This window comes from Aquarana catesbeiana, linkage group LG05 (genome assembly GCF_042186555.1).
Source record: "Aquarana catesbeiana isolate 2022-GZ linkage group LG05, ASM4218655v1, whole genome shotgun sequence".
Lineage (NCBI taxonomy): Eukaryota > Metazoa > Chordata > Amphibia > Anura > Ranidae > Aquarana > Aquarana catesbeiana.
This window is the reverse complement of record NC_133328.1, coordinates 510,801,683-510,825,592: the sequence shown is the minus strand read 5'-3', so window position 1 is coordinate 510,825,592 and position 23,910 is coordinate 510,801,683. Positions and strand designations below refer to the sequence as shown.

General features: G+C 46.1%; 1 protein-coding gene across 4 annotated transcripts in view; it reads right to left on the bottom strand.

Moving 5' to 3' along the window:
• Window positions 1-23,910, bottom strand: part of RP1 (RP1 axonemal microtubule associated) — a 580,110-nt gene that overhangs the window by 448,538 nt on the left and 107,662 nt on the right. For all 4 annotated transcript variants that reach the window (XM_073631609.1, XM_073631611.1, XM_073631610.1 and 1 more), the window contains exons 7-8: window positions 4,563-4,714; window positions 1,755-1,833 (exon numbers count right to left, since the gene is read on the bottom strand). In XM_073631609.1, coding sequence (XP_073487710.1) covers window positions 1,755-1,833; window positions 4,563-4,714 — 231 coding nt within the window. The remainder of the gene's footprint in view (window positions 1-1,754; window positions 1,834-4,562; window positions 4,715-23,910) is intronic.

Sequence of the window (23,910 nt, the reverse complement as noted above, 5' to 3'; positions counted from 1 at the left end):
CAGAAGGTGGAAACAATTTACATGGCTTTTTTTTTGGAATGCCAAATTTCTCTATAAGCTTAATAAATTCTTTGTAAATTGTTACTGAAACTGATGCTAGCATTTACTGAATACTGAATACTAGCATTTGCAAGCAAAGATCAGGCATTGCTCATATAATTACATTTTTGCTGTTTTGATCTTAGTCTGCCTTCAGGAAAAACAGTTTTAATCCTATTTTGCATTCTAGGTAGAACTTTATGCTGGGAAATCCTTGCTCTGTGCTTGTAACTCTTCATAAACCATACCTTACTGTACACACCTTCAGCGTGCAGTAAAGAGTATAGAGTGCAGTATGGATTGGGTACACTTGTCCTGCTCAGAGAGGCTCAGTCACTGCTAGCAGTATCAGCAATGGGCTAATAGCCCTCTAGCCATTCCCTGGATGCCTGTGCTGACCTCTCGCTGTAGAAGGGGCCCACTCAGTGAGTGGACACACCAGTAAAGAGTATAGAGTGCAGTATGGATTGGGTACACTTGTCCTGCTCAGAGAGGCTCAGTCACTGCTAGCAGTATCAGGAATGGGCTAATAGCCCTCTAGCCATTCCTCGGATGCCTGTGCTGACCTCTCGCTGTAGAAGGGGCCCACTCAGTGAGAGGACACACCAGTCTCCCTGCAGCAGTGCTGTAGGTGCTGTGATGTGGGCACTGCTGCGTTGCCTTTGGGTGTCCTCACTCAGTCCCAGGCTCAGATCTCTGCTGGTATGGTTTCCAGCTGACAGGCGAATATTCAGACAGAGGTGCTCTCTCTCTAATTCCCTCAGTGCAAAGAGGAAGAACTTTCCTAGAGAGTATAATAAAAATTCTATCTCCACTTCTTCTACTGCACAGAGCCTATTGGGAACTGTAGTGTAACCATTATAGTGTAGCCATTACAGTGGAACCTCGGATTACGAGCATAATCCGTTCCAGGAGTATGCTCGTAATCCAAAGTACTCGCATATCAAAGCGAGTTTTCTTATTGAAGTCAATGGAAACAAAAATAATTTGTTCATCATTGACTTCAATGGGATGCAATACCGTGGCCAGAGGCAGAGGGCGCTGGAGAGCCTCAGGAAACGCCCGAAAAGGCCCGAGCACACTTTGGCTGACCTCGGCAAACCAGACTCCATTCATGAGCCTTTCCGAGGTTTGCCGAGGTCAGCTGAACTGTCCTCGGGCCTTTCCGTGCATTTCCAAAGGCCGACGATCAGCGTTGTTCGGCTCCGGCGCCCCCCACCTCAGGCCAAAAGTAGTACTGCACACTGCTTTGGCCTGAATCCTGCTCGTTTTGCGAGACAACACTCGCAAACCGAGTTAGGATTTTTAGAAATACAGTGCTCGTTTTGCGAAACGCTCGTTAACTGCGTTACTCGCAAACCGAGGTTCCACTGTATATGGTTGCCGTCTCAAACTAGAACTTCCAGAATTCTCAGCGCTCTGCATAGTAGTCCATTAGCTTGTTTTGCTTTAGCTCTCCTCCTGATGGCCAGAGAAGGATGGTGCAGCATAACATCAGTATCTCAGTAAAGGGAGAGAAGAATAAAGAACAATATTTCCTACTCCATATTGCTGTAACCCAGCACCTAGCTACACATCACATAGCAAACTGCCACTGGTGTCTTGAGGCACAATCAAGTTCTTTATTACAAATGTACTCAAAGATCCTACTACTATACTCCAACTATGCTGTACAAAACTGACACTATAGAATTTATCACTGAACCGATCCTTACCTGGTTCAAGTCCATCATGTCCTATGATGACAGTGTGTAACTCACCAAGGTGAACAGCTTCCATAAAGAAAGTATCAGTCTAAACAAAAGCAATTAAGAAGTAAGTTTTATCAAGTAAAAGCTTAATATAGTTTGTATAACTGGTGATATTGTTTTAAAATATACTGTAAATGTTTTGACATTCACTTGGATTATAGGAATGACTTTTTAATTTAATTACAATAAAAGCAATTTAGTTATACTACTGTAATCAATTATTTATAATGAAGTCACATAATTGCCAGACTTCATCATTTCAACAGCAGCACAATTTTGTCAATAGGATCTTAATCTTAATCCTGGAAGCCAGGGGAACCAAATTCAAATGACTGTACTCAAAAGTTTAATAGAGGACTTACTGCTGCATTTGTCTAAACAATAGTCTGTAAGTAATTAAAAATGTTTCTAGATACTTGCATGCATACAAATTATACATAATACGATAAGGGTAGTATGTGTGAAATGGATTGGTCAGGTACAGAGTTCTGCATAGATAGCATACCGCACACAGCTATCTGCTCACACTTTGCATTGTTGTCTGTCAGTAACACATTTCTGTATATAAAATGAAGAATGACTGCCAATCCAGCTAGGTTGTTATTATTGCTGTCACAGTTTAGCAATTTGGTGGTAGGATAATGTACTGTTTATTTACAGTTCACTTACTCTTCTGCTGTACACCTAGACTGGAACTGCTAGCAGAGTAGGTCAATAGTTTGCTCCCTCTTTAGACATTCATTCTATTTGTACTGATTCAGAATGGGCAACCCTCCTCTTTCAGCCTGTCCACCCCCCTGGTGCCTTGTGTAGCTTGTTGGTGTGATGGAATGGCCTGGATGTGACACCAAAAGTTCACCCTATACAAGTCTATGGGTATGCTGAAGCAGTTTGAAGCAAGTTGACGCAGCTTAAACAAAGGTCGACTGCAGCTCAAATTCACCTGTAAACTGTGTCAGAAGCATCTCAAATGCTGCATTTGCCCATTGACACAAAACCTATAGCTAACATGTCAACTAAGACTTTAACGGTTTTGGTGTCATAAATTATATTCTTTGGCCAGTAGCCTGCTCCTAACCAGCAACCTGGGTCTGCGGTGCTGGTGCAAGCAACTTGGGGCCGTCCTCGGCAGAGTTAAAGAGGTTGTAATCCTGAAAAAAAAAAAGAAGATCCTGTTTCTTTAAAATATGTTAAACCGCATAGTGTTTGTGCGGTGTCATTTTTCCCTTTGTATGCTGTATAAAACTTGGTTGATCCTGCCTGTTCCTGTATCCCCCTGTATGTGATGACCATGGTAATAATGTGCGCTGAGCTATGATAACGTGGTTAGTTTATGTGCCTCCGCCATCACGCCGTCTCCCCCTCTTCCTCCCTGCTTGTCAGCTCCTGTGTGTGAGCCACCCCTCCCCTCCTGCCGCTATTCTGTGTGGCAGTAAAATTAGTGCTCTCAATTACTGGCAGACCCACTGTTATAACAAGATACACAACTCAGTGTACTGTATGTGTTTTCTTTTTTAAATTCTAATCCTAAATACCACATTGCCAATGTGTGGACACGTGACCGCCCAGCTGACATCAGAGGGAAATCTTAGCCCCTCCAACTGTAGTCCTTAGGTCAGGGGAAGGAGAGTGGAGGGTGGTCACGTGACCGCACATCAGCAATGTGGATTAAGGTATTTAGGATTAGAATGAAAAAAAAAAAACACATGCACTGAGTTGTATAACTTGTTATAACAGAGGGGCTTCCAGTAATTGAGAACACTGACTTAACAACCACTTTAACTAAAGTAGGTTGGGGCAGCACAAGATAGCCAGCGTAGGGAGCAGAAAGTATTAATCTAGTCCTGGTCAGAATACAGTCTGCAAGTTTACAAGGTATACCAAAATTCTAACCTGTGCTTTAAATACTATTTAACACTAAAATTTAATTGTTATGTGTACCCTAAAACCCATGTCTTCCCTGAACCACTAGGGTCACAATACTTCCCTTCTCCACCAATTCCTAAGCAATACTTTGAGTATTAAAAAACAAGATACTTTTTTTTGAGGGGAAGGAGAGGCAAACATAAAGCAGGGGTGCTAAAGTAAGATACATTGTATATTGTTATCTTTAGCTTTCATTTCAGGGGTTACACTGATTTAGGACTCATCACAGCTAATCCATGCCATGTAGTGATGGCACTCTAGTGCCTGAAGGCTTCAAATTCTGAAATGAGGATGTTGTAAATAGCTAAAAAGAGAGTTATCATTGTATGAAATACCCGACATGCGCTTAAAGTGTAACTAATGGCAAAACTTTTTTTTTCGTTTTGAATAGAGTAAAAATGGATTAGAACAACTTTTTTATTCTGCTGTCTGTGCATTCATTAGGGAGATTCGCCATCTCTATTTGCCCTGTTTATTATTATCATCGAAATAAAAGAAATGCCCAAATTTTGGGGTGACATGAAAAAAGTAATAGGGGGAAATCTTCCAGTGAGGACATTAGATCTGGTGACCCTGGTGATACCAAGGGATTCCCTCATTTTGGAACAATTTCTGCTCTCTTCCTGTTTTGGCTATGCGACATAACCCTCCCTGACTCCAAAATGAAAAAAGTTTTGGCTTTAGTCACACTTTATTAGTGCATTACAGCTACTTTGACATTCTCACTGTGGAGAAAAGAACACTGTGCTTAATGTATATAAGACTATATAGGGGTGAGAATAATCTCCCTTGCTTTGGGTTGCAAAATATCTTGTTTTGCTGAGTTGAGGAGTCTGAGTTACTTACTTGTCCTTTAAGGAATGGGATTGGCTTATTTGATCTTATCAAGTGCCTTGATCCTGTGTCACCATATTGTCCATTGAGAGACATGTAGACATTGGCTTCTGTTCCTGCATTCCACAGGTCTCCTGTTATAACCTGGATTTTGTATTTTGTCACTAAAAAGAAAGCATGATATTCAGTTCAGCAAACCTAATCATTTAAATACTTCACAGTGATACAGAAAACCCTTAATTTTATACCCGCATACCCTGCCGTCCGGCTTACATCACTTTGATTTTTTTATTATTACAACCTGGTCCCACAACAGTTCCCTCTGTTCATGAATACTGATCCCATAATTCACATCATCCCCCGCTCTACATCCCACCCACAATCTTGAGGTCACATGATCCACACGACCGAAACCTGCATTGCTTAAAGAGGCTATGTCACCAGAACGTTCAATTCAACAAAAGTCTTTCCACAGTATAAAACATGTATGCATTCAATGTATTTTAGTCAGGTTATTTACCTGAAAAATGTCTCTCTTGTGTACATAATTCAAAAAGCCACAAGGCCAGGTTCACAGGCCAGGGCTGAGAAAAAGTTCAGGCCGAACAATGCCTGTTCAGCCGTTCGGTGAACAACCGCTACACAGTGCGTTCTAGGGCTTTGTCAGAGCCCTGATTGGACAAAGTGATGATGACTTTGTCCAATTACCACTCAGTGCTCATAGTCCCACCCAGACTATAAAAAGGTTCCTTCCCATAGGAATCTTCGGCAGTATTGTTGGAGTACAGGTAGATAGAGCAGGGCTCAGTTTGCTACTAGCGAGTTAGTGTGTAACTCTGAGTGTTGAGTGTTAGTGTAGTGTTATTTACATAGTTACATAGTAGGTGAGGTTGAAAAAAGACACAAATCCATCAAGCCCTACCTATGTGTGTGATTATATGTCAGTATTACATTGTATATCCCCTTATGTTGTGGACGTTCAGGTGCTTATCTAATAGTTTTTTGAAACTATCGATGCTCCCCGTTGACCACCGCCTGTGGAAGGGAATTCCACATCCTTGCCACTCTTACAGTAAAGAACCCTCTACGTAGTTTAAGGGTAAACCTCTTTTCTTTTATTATTAAAGAGTGGCCACGTGTCTTATTAAACTCCCTTCTGGGGAAATGTTTTATCCCTATTGTGGGGTCACCAGTATGGTATTTGCAAATTGAAATCATATCCCCTCTCAAGCGTCTCTTCTCCAGAGAGAATAAGTTCAGTGCTCGTAAGCTTTCTTCATAACTAATATCCTCCAGTCCCTTCATTAGCTTTGTTGCCCTTCTTTGTACTCTCTCCATTTCCAGTACATCCTTCCTGAGGACTGGTGCCCAGAACTGGACAGCATACCCTAGGTGCAGCCGGACCAGAGTCTTGTAGAGTGGGAGAATTATCGCTTTATCTCTTGAGTTGAGTTGAGTCCCCTTTTTAATGCATGCCAATATTCTATTGCTGAGCCTATCATCTACTAGGACCCCCATATCCTTTGCATACCCTTGCTTCCCCCAGAGGTTCTCCCCCCATTGAGTAGATTGCATTCATATTTTTGCAACCCAAATGCATTATTTTACATTTTTCCACATTAAACCTTATTTTGTATGTAGTTGCCCACCCCAATAATTTGTTCAGATATTCTTACTCTATCCTGCGGAGAATTTATTGCCCTGCTTAGGTTAGTATCGTCCACAAATACAGAGATTGAACTGTTTACCCCATCCTCCAGGTCGTTTATGAACAAATTAAATATGATTGGTCTCAGCACAGAGTGGCAAGAAGAAAGCCATTGTTGAAAGAAAGCCATAAGAAGTCCAGTTTGCAGTTTGCGAGAAGCCATGTGGGAGACACAGCAAACATGTGGAAGAAGGTGCTCTGGTCAGATGAAACCATAATTGAACTTTTTGGCCCAAAAGCAAAATGTTTATCAATAAATTAAATAGGATTGGTCCCAGCACAGAACCCCGGGGGACCCCACTTTCCACCCCTGACCATTCCGAGTACTCCCCATTTATCACCACCCTCTGATTTCACCCTTGTAGCCAGTTTTCAATCCATGTACTCACCTTATGGTCCATGCCAATGGACCTTACTTTGTACAGTAAACATTTACCGCCCAGAGCCGGCGCCACCATTAGCAGGGCTCGGGTTCTGCAGGAACGCCATTTCTGGATCCGAACCTGGGCGGGTGAACCGCGCCTGGGAGCCGACGCTCATGTGCACTCCTCCCCTCCCTCCTCCAGCTCTGCTGTGTCACAGAGCTCTGGTCCTAAAGTCACACCTCCTAGATAGGTGTTCCTGTGATAGATGTTCCTCTGATACAATTGAATCAGTGTGACGTGTATCATAGGAGGCAGGACTTTGTTACAACGGGCAATTCAAAACCAAGCTCTGTGACACAGCAGGAGATCATGATCCAGGCACTGACAAGCTGCATTCAGTGGGCACTGGTAAGCTGCATTTGGTGGGCACAGGTAAGCTCAGTGGGCACTGACAAGCTGCATTCAGTGGGCACTGGTAGCTGCATTAGGTAGGCACTGGTAAGCTCGGTGGGCACTGGAAAGCTGCATTCAGTGGGCATTTGTAAGCTGCATTCAGTGGGCACTGATAAGCTTGATGGGCACTGGTAAGCTACATTCAGTGGGCACTGGTAAGCTGCATTTGGTGGGAACTGGTAAGCTTGGTGGGCACTGGTAAGCTGCATTTGGTGGGCACTGGTAAGCTGCATTTGGTGGGTACTGATAAACTGCATTAGGTGGGCACTGGTAAGATGTATTTGGTGGACACTGAAAAGGCTGCATTTGGTGGGGCACTGATGAGGCTGCATTTGGTGGGCACTGATGAGGCTACATTTGATGGGCACTGGTAAGTTGCATTTGGTGGGCACTGATAATCTGCATTTGTTGGGCATTGCACTAGTATGCTGCATTTGGTGGGCGCTGCAATGGTAGGCTGCATTTGGGGGGGCACTGGTAGGCTGCATTTGATGGGCACTGGTAGACTGCATTTGCTGGGCACTGATAAGGCTTCATTTGGCAGGCACTGATAAGCATGAATTTGGTGGGCACGGCACAGACGAGGCTGCATTTGGGGGGCACTGCACTGGTTTGGATTATGTGCATGTGTCTGCAAGTGTGTTAATTTGGCAATGTGTGTCTGCCAGTCTGTTAATTTAATATAATGTATCTGTCATGCAGCATGCACACATACAATGCTATTGCACACAAACAAAAACCATCCCAAACACACACAGAAATCATCACAAGTACATACTGAAATTACACACACACACAGAAACAATGACACCCAGGCAACAGAAATTACTTTCTCGAGACAGGGGTACTTAGGAATTTTTTTTAGACCTGCACGGGTACTTCACCATAAAAGGTTGAGAAACACTGCTATACACAGTACAGATGCGCCACTTTACAGGCAGACTAAGGGGACCCCCCCCCCCGGCACTATATTTAAAGGAGTTTTTCATTGTTATTGTTTCACTTTAAACATCATTAAAATCACTGCTCCTTTAAAAATTGTCTCTTTAAATAAAAAATTTGCATTGATACATGTCCTCAAGGGCAGTACCCAGGCCCCCATATCCTTTTTATGGCCAATAACTTTCATATAAGCCATCAAAATAGGCACTTTTGATTTTTCAAGTTCGGGTCTCATAGACTTCAATGGGGTTCAGAGTTCGGGTCCGAACTTTTGCAATGTTCAAGAGTTCTGGCGCGAACCAAACCAGGGGGTGTTCAGCCTAAATCTAGTTCACACATGTCCGGTGCGAATTTCCCATCCGTTTTCACTACAAATTTCCAAAGCAGCTGTTCAGCTGTGATTAACAGATATGGTTCAGATGCAAATTTTCAGAGTCGGCGGCCACCAGCATCTGACGTGGCATCTGACGTGGCACCAGCTGGCCGTCACGTCCTTAACAACCAATGACTCGCTGACCGACTTCCCCGCTGACAGCTGTATGTAAACCAAAAAATTGCCAGTAATGACAAATAAAAAAAAAACAGCGTGGGGTCCCCCCCAATCCATGCCAGACCCCTATCCGAGCATGCAGCCTGGCAGGGCCTAGTATGGATTGGGGGAGACCCCCACGCTGTTTTTTTAATCAATTTGTGTTCAAAACTGAGGACATGGGCGATTCAAATGCGTTCCTATAGAAGGCAATGAGCCTGGAATTTGCATCCGAATCGTATCGCAGTGCTCAGAAAACGCAGTGCTCTTTACGAATTCCCACTGAAATCGCACTGACCGCAGATATGTGAACCGGCTCCATAAAAAGCCGGTTTGGTCCACATATCATGAGAATCAGATGCGGATAAAAACGCATCCAATTCGCATATATGTGAACGAAGCCTTATACCGCGTACACACGGTCTGAATTTCCGACAACAAATGTTCGATGTGAGCTTGTTGTTGGAAATTCCGACCGTGTGTAGGCTCCATCGGACATTTGCTGTCGGAATTTCCGACAACAAATGTTTGAGAGCTGGTTCTCAAATTTTCAGACAACAAAACTTGTTTCGGAAATTCCGATCGTGTGCACAAAATTCCACACATGCTCAGAATCAAGCAGAAGAGCCACACTGGCTATTGAACTTCATTTTTCTCGGCTCGTCGTACGTCTTGTACGTCACCGCCTTCTTGACGTTCGGAATTTCTGACAACATTTGTGTGACCATGTGTATGTAAGACAAGTTTGAGCCAACATCCGTCGGAAAAAAAATCCACGGTTTTGTTGTCGGAATGTCAAGACTTTGGGTTGTGCTGAGGATGAGGTCAGATCAAGAATATTCAACTATGTTGAGATGTAGATCTGATGGAGCTTCCTGGGTAGAGGTTTGATTACATTTTTCCTTTCTAGGAGTTTCTAACTGCTGTCTTGGCTTGTCCAGCTACTATGCCTTTCACCTCCCTTCATAACCTTTAATGTAGATGCCAGGGTAGGAGCACTTTGGTGAGTTAATTGGCTGTGGCACCCAACAGAAGTTATATTCACCTGTGCTTGCTCTTGCCAGATTTTCGTTGTGAGGTCCACTGGGAGTTATACAGCCATTGCTGCAAAGCTTCCTGGGGATGCAGAGCCTTTTCTGCCCATGCCTATAACATGTTCTTTTATTGTGATGGAGGGACCATGTATTATGCCTCTGAACAGTAGATGGCTTCTCCTTAGCATGAAACAGAGTTTTTTCCCAAGGCAGGGTTACCCTTTAAATATCTATTGACCATCACCTTTTTTTGCAGCACATCAAAATCGATGTGTTAGTAATGGGATAACTCTCATCATGTGCTTAAAGTTTACAGTAGCAAATAGATTTAATCAAATGTGTAATCAATCATTTAATTATAATACATATAGTATCTCAAAAAAGTGAGTACACCCCTCACATTTTTGTAAATATTTTATTATATCTTTTCATGTGACAACACTGAAGAAATGACACTTGGTCATTTCTGGTACAATGTAAATTAGTGAGTGTACAGCTTGTATAACAGTGTAAATTTGCTGTCCCCTCAAATAACTCAACACACAGCCATTAATGTCTAAACCGCTGACTACAAAAGTGAGTAAAATATTTACAAAAATGTGAGGGGTGTACTCACTTTTGTGAGATACTGTAAAGTGGTTGTAAATCCCAGATATGAAATATGAATAAAGCATATGGCTCTATAGTGTGTACTTGCCTCAATTAAGGAAATACAGTAAGTGTCATACTTCTCATTTTGGAAAGTCTATGCAAATTTTTTATGGTGAATGTTACCTTAACCCCTTCCTGTCACCCCTGCCGGCCCTTTAAGAGCTTCAAAATGCTTGGAGGTGGAGGTAGGCATTTGGGTCATATGACCGCTGTGATTGACCATCACAGAAGTCACATTATCAGAAAGCTCCCGATTGCAAGTATGCATTGGGAGCTTTTAGGTCCCCGCCGGTAACTGTGCTAGGAAAGCACAGGGTGCGCACTCTCAGCACAGACAAGTGTTTACATATGGCTGCATATATGCGGCCTCTCTGCGCTAAAGCCCACCTGCCGAGAGGCCACATATATGTGCCGATCCTCGACACCTGGGGTCCCCTGGTAGCTCTTCCCCGCATCAAGTGCCCACGTTGGAGAAGGCTCTACTAAGGTGCGGGCATGCTCCCGAGTCCTGCATCTGTGTACATTCACACGGAATGCAGGACTCGGCCCCGCCCCCCGGCACCCACGTCATTGGATTTGATTGACAGCAGCGGGAGCCAATGACTGCGCTGCTATCAATCTATCCAATTAAGAGCCGAGGGCAGAGAGGTAGAGCGCGTCTCTGCCGAGGGAACGAACAGGCTCAGGTGAGTAAAACAGGGGGGGCTGGGGGGATGCTGCACTACAGAAGTTTTTTCACCCCAATGCATAGGATGCATTAAGATGAAAAAACATGAGGGTTTACAACCAGTTTAATAAGTCAAAGCTGTGCACATATCAGTCTAGTGATGCTAAATGTAGAAGTTTCGCCACACCCCCCTGGCACATTTCACATTCGTAAATTTAAGTAGTAGTAAACTCATTTTTTGAACTTGTACCTACAGGTATAAGACTAACTTATGCACTCTTGTCATGAATATTGGAATAGTGACTGATTCATAATGCTGGGATAGATACTGTTAGGAGATGCTGATGTAAATTCCAACACCTGTCTGTCTATTGTCTGCTAAAATGTGTATTGTAAATAAGTCTACTATGGGATCTAAGAGTCATTAGATCCCCATTGTTATTTGTGTTAATTAACTCTGCTATTGTGTGAAGAAGAGTCTATGTTGATTGTGATAATGTTGATTGGATTTTCTGAACTACAAGACGGCCAGTCTGGCTTAACGGTCATGTCTGAGTCATCTAGGCTGTCTAAAGGGATTAGTTAATTAGCTCATGTTAATTAGGTTAATTAGGTTACAGTTGTATTGTTAGAGTAATATGAGCAGGAGGTCTGCACCTCCACTTTTAGTGTATAAAAGCCTGTATTTTGCAATAAAGAATATTCCTGGTTGAACTTACATACAGCCTGCCTGGTGTTTGTTCTGAGCTATCACAACTGGGTTAGAATGGCACAAAGCTGTAGTTCTAATCCCGGAGCATTGGATGACCAAGCAATCAGATGGTGTGATCTGCAATCTGATTCTATAGCAGCAGAGGAGTGTCGGGAGAGTGGAACTGAGCGAGCAAGGGGCTCGTTACATTGGTTGGCAGCCGTGGGATTTGCTCTCCAGTTACTGGGACACTCCAAACCACCACAGTGAATGGCCAGCTATGCAGCCTGCAGGAGAGTCACACTGAAAGACTTACTTGAGAGCCATTGAGGGACCGGTGGGACAAAGAACAAGGCCACCCTGATCAGTGAGCTAGCCAAGATGGATCAGAGGGATGGTGATGCGGGACCCCGGTCAGTTGAAGACTTGTTTCAGCAACGAGTTCGAGAGCGGTTGGCATTATATGGTGCTAACCCATCAGAGACCGCCATACAGAATGCCATTAGAGACATCCAGCTGCATGATGAGCGACAAGAGAGAGAACTAGAGCGGCAACATGAGCGGAGTATGGCGGAAATACAGCAATCGAAGACAACACCTAAAGATACAGCGCCTTTCCGTAAGTTATCCTTTTGGGCGTTCAAACTATTTAAGGAAGGAGAGGAGGAAATTGAAGCGTTCCTGCGGGACTTTGAGAGACTATGCCAGATACATATCGTACTGTCCCAAGATTGGGTTGCTTTACTGGCGAGTAATTTGACTGGCAGAGCAGCCGATGCGTATCGGGCCCTAGAGGACGAGGACACTAAAGATTATGACCGGGTAAAAGAAGCTCTGCTAGCCCGATTTGCCATTACACCCGAAGCCAGTCGGAGTAAGTTTAGAGAATCACGGAAACAAGCCCACATAACATACGTGGAGTGGGCACATCGTCTGCAGCGGAACCTTAAGGGCTGGTTCCAGGGAAGCCACGCTCATACCATAGAGGACATCACCCAGCTAGTACTCTTAGAACAGTTCTTTAACCACACCCCTCCGGTAGTACGGGATTGGGTGCGAGATAAGCGACCACAGACTGTACAGCAAGCGGCTACTTTGGCTGATGAATATCTGGACTCTCGAAGGTCAGGCAAAAGCGAGCGCTATCCACTATCTTGGCCCAGTTTACCAGCCTCTAACCCAATTTCAGTACCGCAGTGGTCTGCCTCTAGACCCCCAACCCGACCCAACCCTCCTAACAGACCTAAGTGCTATACCTGTAACCAAACCGGTCATCTGCAGCGATATTGTCCTACCCGATACACGAGGTACCAAGAGACTGCTCATCCATCCAGACCAGTGGCTCATTGCTTCCAGAACGAGCCCAACCATCGAGATGTTCAGGAAGAGTTTGGCGAACTTTTTGAGGCTGATCCCGTCCAAGCTGCTGCCGGAGATAATCGGCAGCACCATCGTCAGGCAGTATGGGTTAATGGGCAGCCGGCCCAGGGACTCTGCGATTCCGGGGCTACGATTACCCTCATCCAGCCTCACATGATTCCCCAGTCGGCCCGGACCAGCCAGACTGTTGCAGTCAGGGTAGCAGGGGGCAAGGTGCTACGTTTATCCACCGCCCAAGTCCTCTTGGATAGGGGCTCAGGGGAGCGACAAGTGCGGGTGGGATTACTACGTGAGTTACCTGCGGAAGTACTTTTGGGGAACGATTTGGGGCATTTGACTTCCTCATATGCCCCAGAGGCCGCCATGGCCGTGACCACCCGACGTCAGAGCCAACTTCAAGGCAACTTCACTCCTATGGGGACGCAGGTAAGATCAAATTCTCCTACATTACCCCGACTTGACAACCCTGTGTCCTGGGATTCTCCCTCCGACATTAGGCAAAAGACTCAGAATGACCCAACATTAGCTGGTTATCGGGACAGGGCGGGCAAGGATCCAGGGGGGTTGGGGGAAGACCGAATAGAGTGGGAGGGGGGTTTCTATATCGTTACACCGAGGGAATGGGTACCGGTAAGCGACAGGGTCCCCACAAACAGCTAGTTGTACCCCAGAAATACAGACGGGAGCTATTGCGGCTGGCTCACGACATCCCCTTGGCCGGACATTTAGGGATAGCTAAGACCCGGAGTCGGTTGTCTCATGCGTTCTTCTGGCCCAGGTTACATGCTGAGGTGCGAGAATACTGCCGGACCTGTGAGACTTGTCAGAAAGTAGGGAAGACAGGGGATCACCCAAAAGCCTCGCTGCAACCCCTGCCGATCATTAGAGAACCCTTTAGCCGCATTGTGGTTGATATTATAGGCCCACTGGCCCGCCCCAGTGCCACTGGGAAGAAGTATATTCTTACGGTGGTGGATTATGCCACCCGGTACCCGGAGGCCATTCCCTTATCCAATATCAAGGCTGATACAGTAGCAGATGCCTTACTGCGGGTATTCACTAGGGTAGGGTTTCCCCAGGAGATATTGTCCGATCAGGGTACCCAGTTCACAGCCGAGCTGACGCAGCAGCTCTGGCGTCTCTGTGGGATTAAACCCCTCCAGAGCGCCCCCTACCACCCTCAGACTAACAGGCTGTGTGAGAGATTTAACGGGACCCTGAAGCAGCTGCTTCGGGCCTTCGTGGAGAGTAGGAAGGATTGGGAGAAATATCTTCCCCATCTACTGTTCGCCTATAAACAGGTACCCCAAGAGTCCACAGGGTTTTCCCCATTTGAGCTTTTGTATGGGCGAAGGGTTAGCGGGCCCTTAGACTTAGTGAGGGCCCAGTGGGAGGGGGTAAAGGATCCATAAGGCCTCCCCATCCTTAGTTATGTCTTGGAACTCAGGGAGCGCCTGCAGGAACTTACCAATCTAGTCCATGAGAATATGCAATCGGCCCAGAGTCAGCAGAAGGTTTGGTATGATCGGTCTGCGCGGAATCGCACCTTTTATATCGGGCAGAAAGTCCTGGTACTAAAACCCCTGAAACAAAATAAATTACAGGCCTCCTGGCAGGGCCCCTATCAGGTGGTAAAACAGCTGTGCGATACCACCTACGTGGTTGCCAGCTGTGCAGACACAAACATTAAGAGGACGTTCCACATTAATATGATGAAGGCCTATCATGAGAGGACTGAGGCCGTAGCTGCCATATGCACTCCTGCCACCGGGGACTCTGAATATCTACCGATGCTGGAGCTTCCCGAAATCAGTAACTGTTCCAGGGGTGTGGAGGATATACGGCTAGGAGATAGATTAGGATCCCAAGAATGAGAACAGGCCAGAGAATTACTCCAGGACCGGCAGGAGATGTTCTCGACACTCCCTGGGTACACTCACATAGCTGTGCACAAGGTAGAGACCCCCGGGCAGAAGCCCCTGAGGCAACCAGCCTATAGGATTCCCGGAGCAGTGCAAGAAGGGATGAGAGCAGAGATTAGGGAGATGCTCGAGTTAGGGGTGATCGAACCATTGGCAAGCCCCTGGGCTTCCCCTGTAGTATTAGTCCCAAAACGGGATGGCACGACCCGATTTTGTGTGGACTATAGGCGACTGAATGACTGTACTGTGACAGATGCCTACCCTATGCCCCGAGTGGACGAATTGCTGGACAAAATAGCTCAGGGACATTATCTGACGACTATTGACTTATGTAAGGGCTACTGGCAGATTCCCTTGGAAGCGGAAGCAATTCCAAAGTCAGCCTTCATCACCCCGTTCGGCCTTTACCAGTTTTGGGTAATGCCATTCAGGATGAAGAATGCTCCGGCTACCTTCCAGTGGATGATAGATGAACTCCTCGATGGTCTGCAAGATTTTGCATGCGCATATCTTGATGACATCGCAATCTATAGCCAGACATGGGAGGAACATCTTAGACACCTGGGAATAGTGCTAGATAGGATCCGAGCCGCTAACCTGACCCTGAAGCCAGACAAATGTAATATCGGGATGTCTGAGGTGCAATATCTGGGACATAGAGTGGGGTGTGAGAAGCAGAGGCCAGAACCTGCAAAAATCGAGGCCTTCCTAAACTGACCATTTCCCAGAACCAAGACCCAGGTACTTGCATTTTTAGGGACAGCAGGGTACTACAGGAAGTTTATACCCCACTATAGTGACATAGCCAAACCCCTGATGGACCTGACCAAAAAGACTCTCCCTAGACAGGTCCTGTGGTCCCCGGAGTGCGAGACAGCGTTACATCAGTTAAAAAACGCCCTAATGCAAGCTCCCATACTGGCGGCACCCGATCCTAACAAACGCTTTGTCATTCATACAGATGCCTCCATGTTCGGACTGGGAGCTGTACTAAGTCAAGTTGGCGATGACGGGAAAGAGCACCCGGTGGCGTATCTCAGCCGCAAGTTTTTACCCCGTGAGGTTGGATATGCTGCCGTGGAAAAAGAGTGTTTGGCCTTAGTCTGGGCTTTAAAGAAACTGCAGCCCTATGTGTATGGACGCTCTTTTACCGTCATGACGGACCACAATCCTTTGATATGGCTTAACCGGGTGGCGGGAGAGAACGGCCGATTACTAAGGTGGAGCCTGGCTTTGCAACCGTACAATTTCACCATACAATATCGTCCAGGGCCTCAAAATGGGAATGCGGATGGGTTATCCCGGCAGATGGACCTGGAACCTTAAGACTACTTTTCCAACATCCTCGAGTTGACCCGTTCGGGGTTCCACTGTGGCTGTTGGACTGTTTCCAGGGGGGGAGTATTGTCATGAATATTGGAATAGTGACTGATTCATAATGCTGGCACAGATACTGTTCTGGGATGCTGATGTAAATTCCAACACCTGTCTGTCTATTGTCTGCTAAAATGTGTATTGTAAATAAGTCTACTATGGGATCTAAGAGTCATTAGATCCCCATTGTTATTTGTGTTAATTAACTCTGCTATTGTGTGAAGAAGAGTCTATGTTGATTGTGATAATGTTGATTGGATTTTCTGAACTACAAGACGGCCAGTCTGGCCTAACGGTCATGTCTGAGTCATCTAGGCTGTCTAAAGGGATTCGTTAATTAGCTCATGTTAATTAGGTTAATTAGGTTACAGCTGTTTTGTTAGAGTAATATGAGCAGGAGGTCTGCACTTCCACTTTTAGTGTATAAAAGCCTGTATTTTGGTGTTTGTTCTGAGCTATCACAACTGGGTTAGAACGGCACAGAGCTGTAGTTCTAATCCCGGAGCATTGGATGACCGAGCAATCAGATGGTGCGATCTGAAATCTGATTCTATAGCAGCAGAGGAGTGTCGGGAGAGTGGAACCGAGCGAGCAAGGGGCTCGTTACAACTCTGAAGAAACGGCATACCATGCTGGACTTTCAGAGCTCAACGCCAGAGCTGAGGACTCCCATGCACCTGCACAGGAGTGACGTCATCGCAGGCTCGCGAACCCAGAAGGAAAATCGGGCGAAGCCCTGTCAGTGGTAACAGCGCACCGCTGGAGGGCTTCGTTTTAAGTTAAGTAATTTATAATGTGCTAGTAGGCAATGCCTACTAGCACACTATTTCATTGCCTTGCAGGGTTTTTTGTTCTTTTTTTACGACCACTTTAAGTCTGTTGAAGGGTAAAATGTGTCAAGGGGGCATGGCTTATGGGAAGAGACTAGATGTAGCCAAACTTCTACATTTAGCATTGCTAGGCTGACATGAGTGCAGCTCTATTCTATCTTGTAGTATTTTTATAATATTGAGCTTGGTGGGCTCAGCTTGGAGCAGTAGCACCATGCTTATAGTTTTGGAGTCATCAGGTAGTCTGTGCGCAGAGCCTTGGAGCGGTGCCTTCTTTATAAGGTCACAGTCAAAGTTGTGTTCACTTTTGATACCCAATCATGTGTAAGAGAAATATTTTAAAAAATCAGTTTTTGCTTGTACACAATTGAATGATTGAAACAAAGTTTCACTTTTTTTTAATAAGCTAAGTGAACATTTATTTTCCAAAGTGAACATAGCAACCTGTCAACAATCTTTTTTGATTGTTCCAATTGTTTTAGACACGTCAAAATTAACATTTGGTTTCTGTTAGTTATAACACTTTGCACATAATTGCTGTTCTTTTCCATATGTTAATAAATAAGCCCAGATGCAGTTTATTTAGCTTAGTAGTCTAGTTTTTATAGCAAGACTTGTTTGCAGTGTATTGCTGTTACTTAAAATAACTGACTCTGCTGTAAAAAATGGAATACAGTAGGAGAAGAATAGGGTTGGATGTATATGGAAATAATTAAAAATGACTTCAAGGCAAATATTAAAGGAGAATTCCACTTTAATTAATGCAATATAGCCATGTTCTACTTACCCTCTTCTCACTTCAGTGCTGTCCCTGGCTTCCTTCTGAGTACAGCATTGCTGCTTCTCCTCCTTGGGTCATTCTGCCCATTTCCTCTGAGTCTAGCCTCTAAGTCAGAGGAAAAAGAATCATCTGGAGGGAGTGGGTACATCAGGCAGGCTGGGCTAACAGTACTCCAAGACTAAACGGTGCTCATATGGAGTTATGTCCTTGTCCACGCTGTACTACTTAAATGTAATGAAGGTTGTAGGCAGCTGCAGTTTGTTCTCCACTCAGTAGGCGGTGCTGTGCCACTGTACAGATGGAGCTGAGGCGTCAAGAAACTTTGTTCCTCTACAAACTTTGTAGGTGTCTCGGGAGAAGCAGCTTATCTGTCTGGATGCTGCAACTCCTGGTGACCTTTGACGGCCATCTTAGTGCCCTCCTGGGTTTGGCATGCTTTTGCGAGTGGATAGATTAAGAACAGGATTCCTGCTTGTTTGGGTGAGACTGAGCATAGGGAAAGATTCCTGTTCAAGGAGGGACAGACTAGGGAGACCGCTGACACTCCTCTTCTGTCCGGTCAAGGGAGCCACTGCTGCAGACCTATATCCAGCCTAAAAGAGCCATTAGTGTGTCACCGGTCAGCCACCCCTCCAGCAGACACCATTCTTGGTAAAGTAGGCTTTGCCTGGAATAGTGCCTTACTGCTGACTCTGAGAGCAATACCACTGCATTACCATGTCTTTGCTGAATGGTCTGCAGTTACAAATCAATGCCTCACTGTATGCCTTATGCTGCAATCTGTGCCATTAATGACTGGACATTTCCACTACCTGAATATATACTGTGTAAGAATAGAGGACTATTGACTACCAGTGTTGCTACAAGTGTTACCACAAGTACTACTGTAAGTTTTACTGTAATTCACCTTGCTCACTACTTAGTAAAATACCTTACTCCACCACTAGGGATGAGCCGAACACCCCCCCCGGTTCGGTTCGCACCAGAACCTGCGAATGGACCGAAACTTTGCACAAACCTTAGAACCCCATTAAAGCCTACGGGACTCGAACATTCAAAATCAAAAGTGATACATTTACAGGCAAATTTGCATGATATTCTCCTAAAAATGGTTTGGGGACCTGGGTCCTGCCCCAGGGGACATGTATCAATGCAAAAAAAAGTTCTAAAAACAGACGTTTTTTCGGGAGCAGTGATTTTAATGATGCTTAAAGTGAAAAAAAAGTGAAATATTCCTTCAAAAAGTGTACCTGGGGGTGTCTATAGTATGCCTGTAAAGTGGCGCATGTTTCCCGTGCTTAGAACAGTCCCTGCACAAAATGACATTTTTAAAGGAATAAAAGTCATTTAAAACTGCGGCTTTAATGTAATGTCGGGTCCCGGCAATATGGATGAAAATCAGTGAGACAAATGGCATGGGTAGGGTACCCCCCCCCCCCCCCCAGTCCATTACCAGGCCCTTTGGGTCTTGTATGGATGTTAAGGGGAACCCCGCACCAAAATTGAAAAAAGGAAAGGCGTGGGGCCCCCAGGCCCTATATATTCTGAACAGCAGTATACAGGCGGTGCAAACAAGACAGGGACTGTAGGTTTGTTGTTAAGTAGAATCTGTTTGTAATTTTGAACTGGTAGATTTTTAAAGTGTAGCTCCAGCCAAAAAATCTATTTTTAAGCTTTTTGGAAAACATAGGGAAGGGTTATCACTCCTGTAACATTTGTTTTGCTGTTTGTGTACCTCTTCAGAAGATTTCACCTCACTTTCTGTCCCAATGACAAATGTTTTTTGAAAATTTGGGGGTTTTAGTGAAACAAGGATTGGTGATAAAGCATCAGTGGAGAGGAGACACGTTTTTCCCATATTAACTCTTACAGGAGAGAATTTCCCTTCCTAGGAGTAGATTTCATCTCACTTCCTGTGGTCTCTTTTCGTTTGCAAGTAGGAGTCGTTTGTAAGTTGGATGTTTAAAAGTAGGGGCCTGCCCTATATGCTATGCAGAAATTGCGGCCTTAGGTGTTGGTGTTGCCACAACACTGTAAGCCCTCACAGTTACTCTTGGTGGGCGCAGGAATGGACTCTGCTGTGAAATATTAGATCAAGAATTGTAATTACATGCCCCTGTTGAACAGGGTCAGAAAAATTGGGCCTTTGGTGGTTGTGGTGGTGGTGCTGGTGCCACAACACTGTAAGTCCTCACAATTACTCTTGGTGGGCGCAGAAACGGGCCCTGCTGTGAAATGTTAGATCAAAAATTGTAATTACATGCCCCTGTTGAACAGGGTCAGAAAAATTGGGCCTTTGGTGGTGGTGGTGCTGGTGCCACAACACTGTAAGTCCTCGCAGTTACTCTTGGTGGGCGCAGAAACCGGCCCTGCTGTGAAATATTAGATCAATAATTTTAATTACATGCACCTGTTGAACAGGGGCAGAAAAATTGGGCCTTTGGTGGTGGTGGTGCTGGTGCCACAACACTGTAAGTCCTCACAGATACTCTCGGTGGGCACAGAAATGGGCCCTGCTGTGAAATATTAGAATTGTAATTATATGTCCCTGTTGAACAGGGGCAAAAAAATTGGGCCTTAGGCACTGGTGCCACAACACTGCAACCCCTCACAGATACTCTAGTTGGAGCACAGGAATGAGCCCTCCTGCAAAATACTGCATCAAAAATTGTAATTACACGCCCCTGTGAAACAGGGGCTGAAAAATTGGGCCTTAGGCACTGGTGCTGGTGCCACAACACTGCAACCCCTCACAGATACTCTAGTTAGAGCGCAGGAATGAGCCCTGCTGCAAAGTACTGCATCAAAAATTGTAATTACATGCCCCTGTTAAACAGGGGCTGAAAAATTGGGCCTTAGGCACTGGTGCTGGTGCCACAACACTGCAACCCCTCACAGATACTCTAGTTGGAGCACAGGAACGAGCCCTGCTGCAAAGTATTGCATCAAAAATTGTAATTACACGCCCCTGGTAAACAGGGGCTGAAAAATTGGGCCTTAGGCACTGGTGCTGGTGCCACAACACTGTAACCCCTCACAGAAACTCAGGTTGGAGCGCAGGAACAAGTCCTGCTGCAAAGTATTGCATCAAAAATTGTAATTACACGCCCCTGTTAAACAGGGGTTGAAAAATTGGGACTTAGGCACTGATGTTGGTGCCACAACACTGCAACCCCTCACAAATACTCTAGTTGAGTGCAACAACGAACCCTCCTTGCAAAATATTGCATCAAAAATTGTAATTACACGTCCCTGTCTAAACAGGGGCAGAAAAATTGGGCCTTAGGCACTGGTGCCACAACACTGCAACTCCTCACAGATACTCTAGTTGGAGCAGAGAAATGAGCCCTCCTGCAAAATATTGCATCAAAAAAAGTAATTAAACAGGGGCTGAAAAATTGGGCCTTAGCCACTGGTGGCGGCGCCCAGAACCAAAAATTTTCTTACAAGCTATCAGCATGATCATTGAGGAGGAAGAGGATAGTCACTCAGCATAACAGGATAGTCACTCAGCATCAACATAGGCAGTCTTGAAGGGATCTGACATTTCAAAAAAAAATATTCGGTTACATCAGCATCAGGTGCTTGGTAGCTGGTGGTGATCCAAGACTGATTCATTTTTATGAAGATCAGTCGATCGACCGAGTCGGTGGACAGGCGCACCCTGTGATCGGTTACAAAACCTCCAGCAGCACTGCATGTGCATTCCGAAAGAATGCTGGATGCAAGACAGGCCAGTAGCTCAATTGCATACTGTGCAAGCTCTGGCCAGTGATCCATCCTCAAGACCCAGTAACCCAGAGAATTTTCGGTAAGAAAGGTGTCCAAGTCAGATCTTGCCCCTAGGTATTCCTGCACCATGTAAAACAGATGCTGGCGATGGTTGCTGGAACCGATCATACCTTGGGGCTGCGGACTAAAAAATTGTCTCAATGCATCGGTCAGACGGCCACCTTCTCCACCGTCCCTTCTTTGACTGACCGAAGCCTCAGCAACACGTTGTCCAGGAACAGGAGTTTGTAACCTCCCAGTCTCTGGGAACGTGTTGCACAGACCTTTCTGCAAGGCCTCCCGAAGATGTTTCATCCTCTCCATCCTCTGCTCCCTCTCCTTGATACCACGAATACGAGGATCCTTTCGCAAGCTTTGCAGGATCAGGGAGGCCATGCAGCATAGGTTTGCTGAGGCATTCGGTCCAGAGTCCTCTGGGTCACTAAGGATGACATGATCGGCAGCCACCTCCTCCCAGCCACGTGCAAGTCCATGGGTTTCTTGGGACTGTAAATAATCCCTTAAAGACTGCTGCTGATGCTGAGTGCCAGGCTCCACCTCCATGCTGACACAATCCTCATCTTCCTCCTCCTCCTCCTCGTCCCCTCCTGTGTGATCAGCGGGCACGCAGGAACACTGTCTGGATAAAGGTGGCCTTGAGAGCTAAGGAAGTCCTTCTCTTCCTCTCTCTGTTCTGCCTCAAGTGCCCTGTCTATTATTCCATGCAGCGTGTGCTCCAACGGGTGGACAAGGGGGACAGTGTCACTGATGCATGCATTGTCACTGCTCACCATCCTCGTGGCCTCCTCAACTGGTGACAGGACAGTGCATGCATCCCTGATCATGGCCCACTGGCGTGGGGAAAAAAAAAACAAGCTCCTCTGACCCTGTCCTGGTGCCATAGTCACACAGGTACTCATTGATGGCCCTCTGCTGCGTGTGCAGCCGCTGCAGCATGACCAACGTTGAGTTCCACCTGGTGGGCATGTCACAGATTAGGCGGTTCTTGGGCAGGTTAAATTCCTTTTGGAGGTCAGCCAGCCGAGCACTGGCATTATATGACCTGCGGAAATGCGCACAGACTTTCCTGGCCTGCCTCAGGACATCCTGTAAGCCTGGGTACCTGCCCAAGAACCACTGCACCACCAAGTTAAGGACGTGAGCCAAACAGGGCACATGAATCAGTTGTCCCTGTCGGAGGGCGGAGAGGAGGTTGGTGCCATTGTCGCAAACCACCATACCTGCCTTAAGCTGGCGTGGCATCAACCACCTCTGAACCTGCCCCTGCAGCGCTGACAGAATCTCTGCCCCAGTGTGGCTCCTGTCCCCCAAGCACACCAGCTCAAACACCACATGGCATCTTTTGGCCTGTGTGCTTGCGTAGCCCCTTGAACGCCTACGGAGCACCGCTGGTTCCGAAGACAAATCAGCACAGGAAGAGGCCATGGAGGAAGAAGAAGAGGAGGGGGTGGAGGAGAGAGGTGTGGCAGAATCACCACTAGTAGTATTATGGATGCGTTGTGGCGGAACAACCTCCAACACTACTGCACCCTGTCCTGCATCCTTCCCAGCTGCCAGAAGAGTCACCCAGTGTGCGGTGAAAGATAGGTAACGTCCCTGTCCATGTCTGCTGGACCATGAGTCAGCGGTAATATGCACCTTACCGCTGACCTCCCTGTCCAGCGAGACCAAGACATTGCCTTCCATATGCCGGTAGAGAGCCGGAATCGCCTTCCATGAGAAAAAGTGGCGTTTGGGAACCTGCCACTGAGGAACCGCACATTCCACAAACTCACGGAAGGGGGCAGAGTCTACCAACTGAAAAGTCAGCAGTTGAAGTGCTAGCAATTTAGCCAAGCTAGCATTCAACCGCTGGGCATGTGGATGGCTGGGAGCGAACTTCATTCGGCGGTGCAGCAGCTGGGGCAGGGAAATTTGCCTGGTACAATCTGACGTCGGTGTACCGATAGCAGATTGCCCCCAAGTACTTGGCTGTGATACACCTAATTCTACACCTTCATTCCTCTCAGTGCAGGTCTCAGAGAGGACTGAAGGTATAGTGGGGTGGGAGATCCCAGCTGATGAGGAACAAGGAGAGGTCCTCTTTGTTCTTTGGTGTGGGTCTTTTAGGTACGCTTGCCAATGAACTGCATGGCAGGTCAACATATGTCTGGTCAAGCATGTGGTGCCCACATGTTTTGGCCACGCGAGATACACTTGAGACATATGTTGCAAATAGCAGTGGTGGGATCTGATGCACTC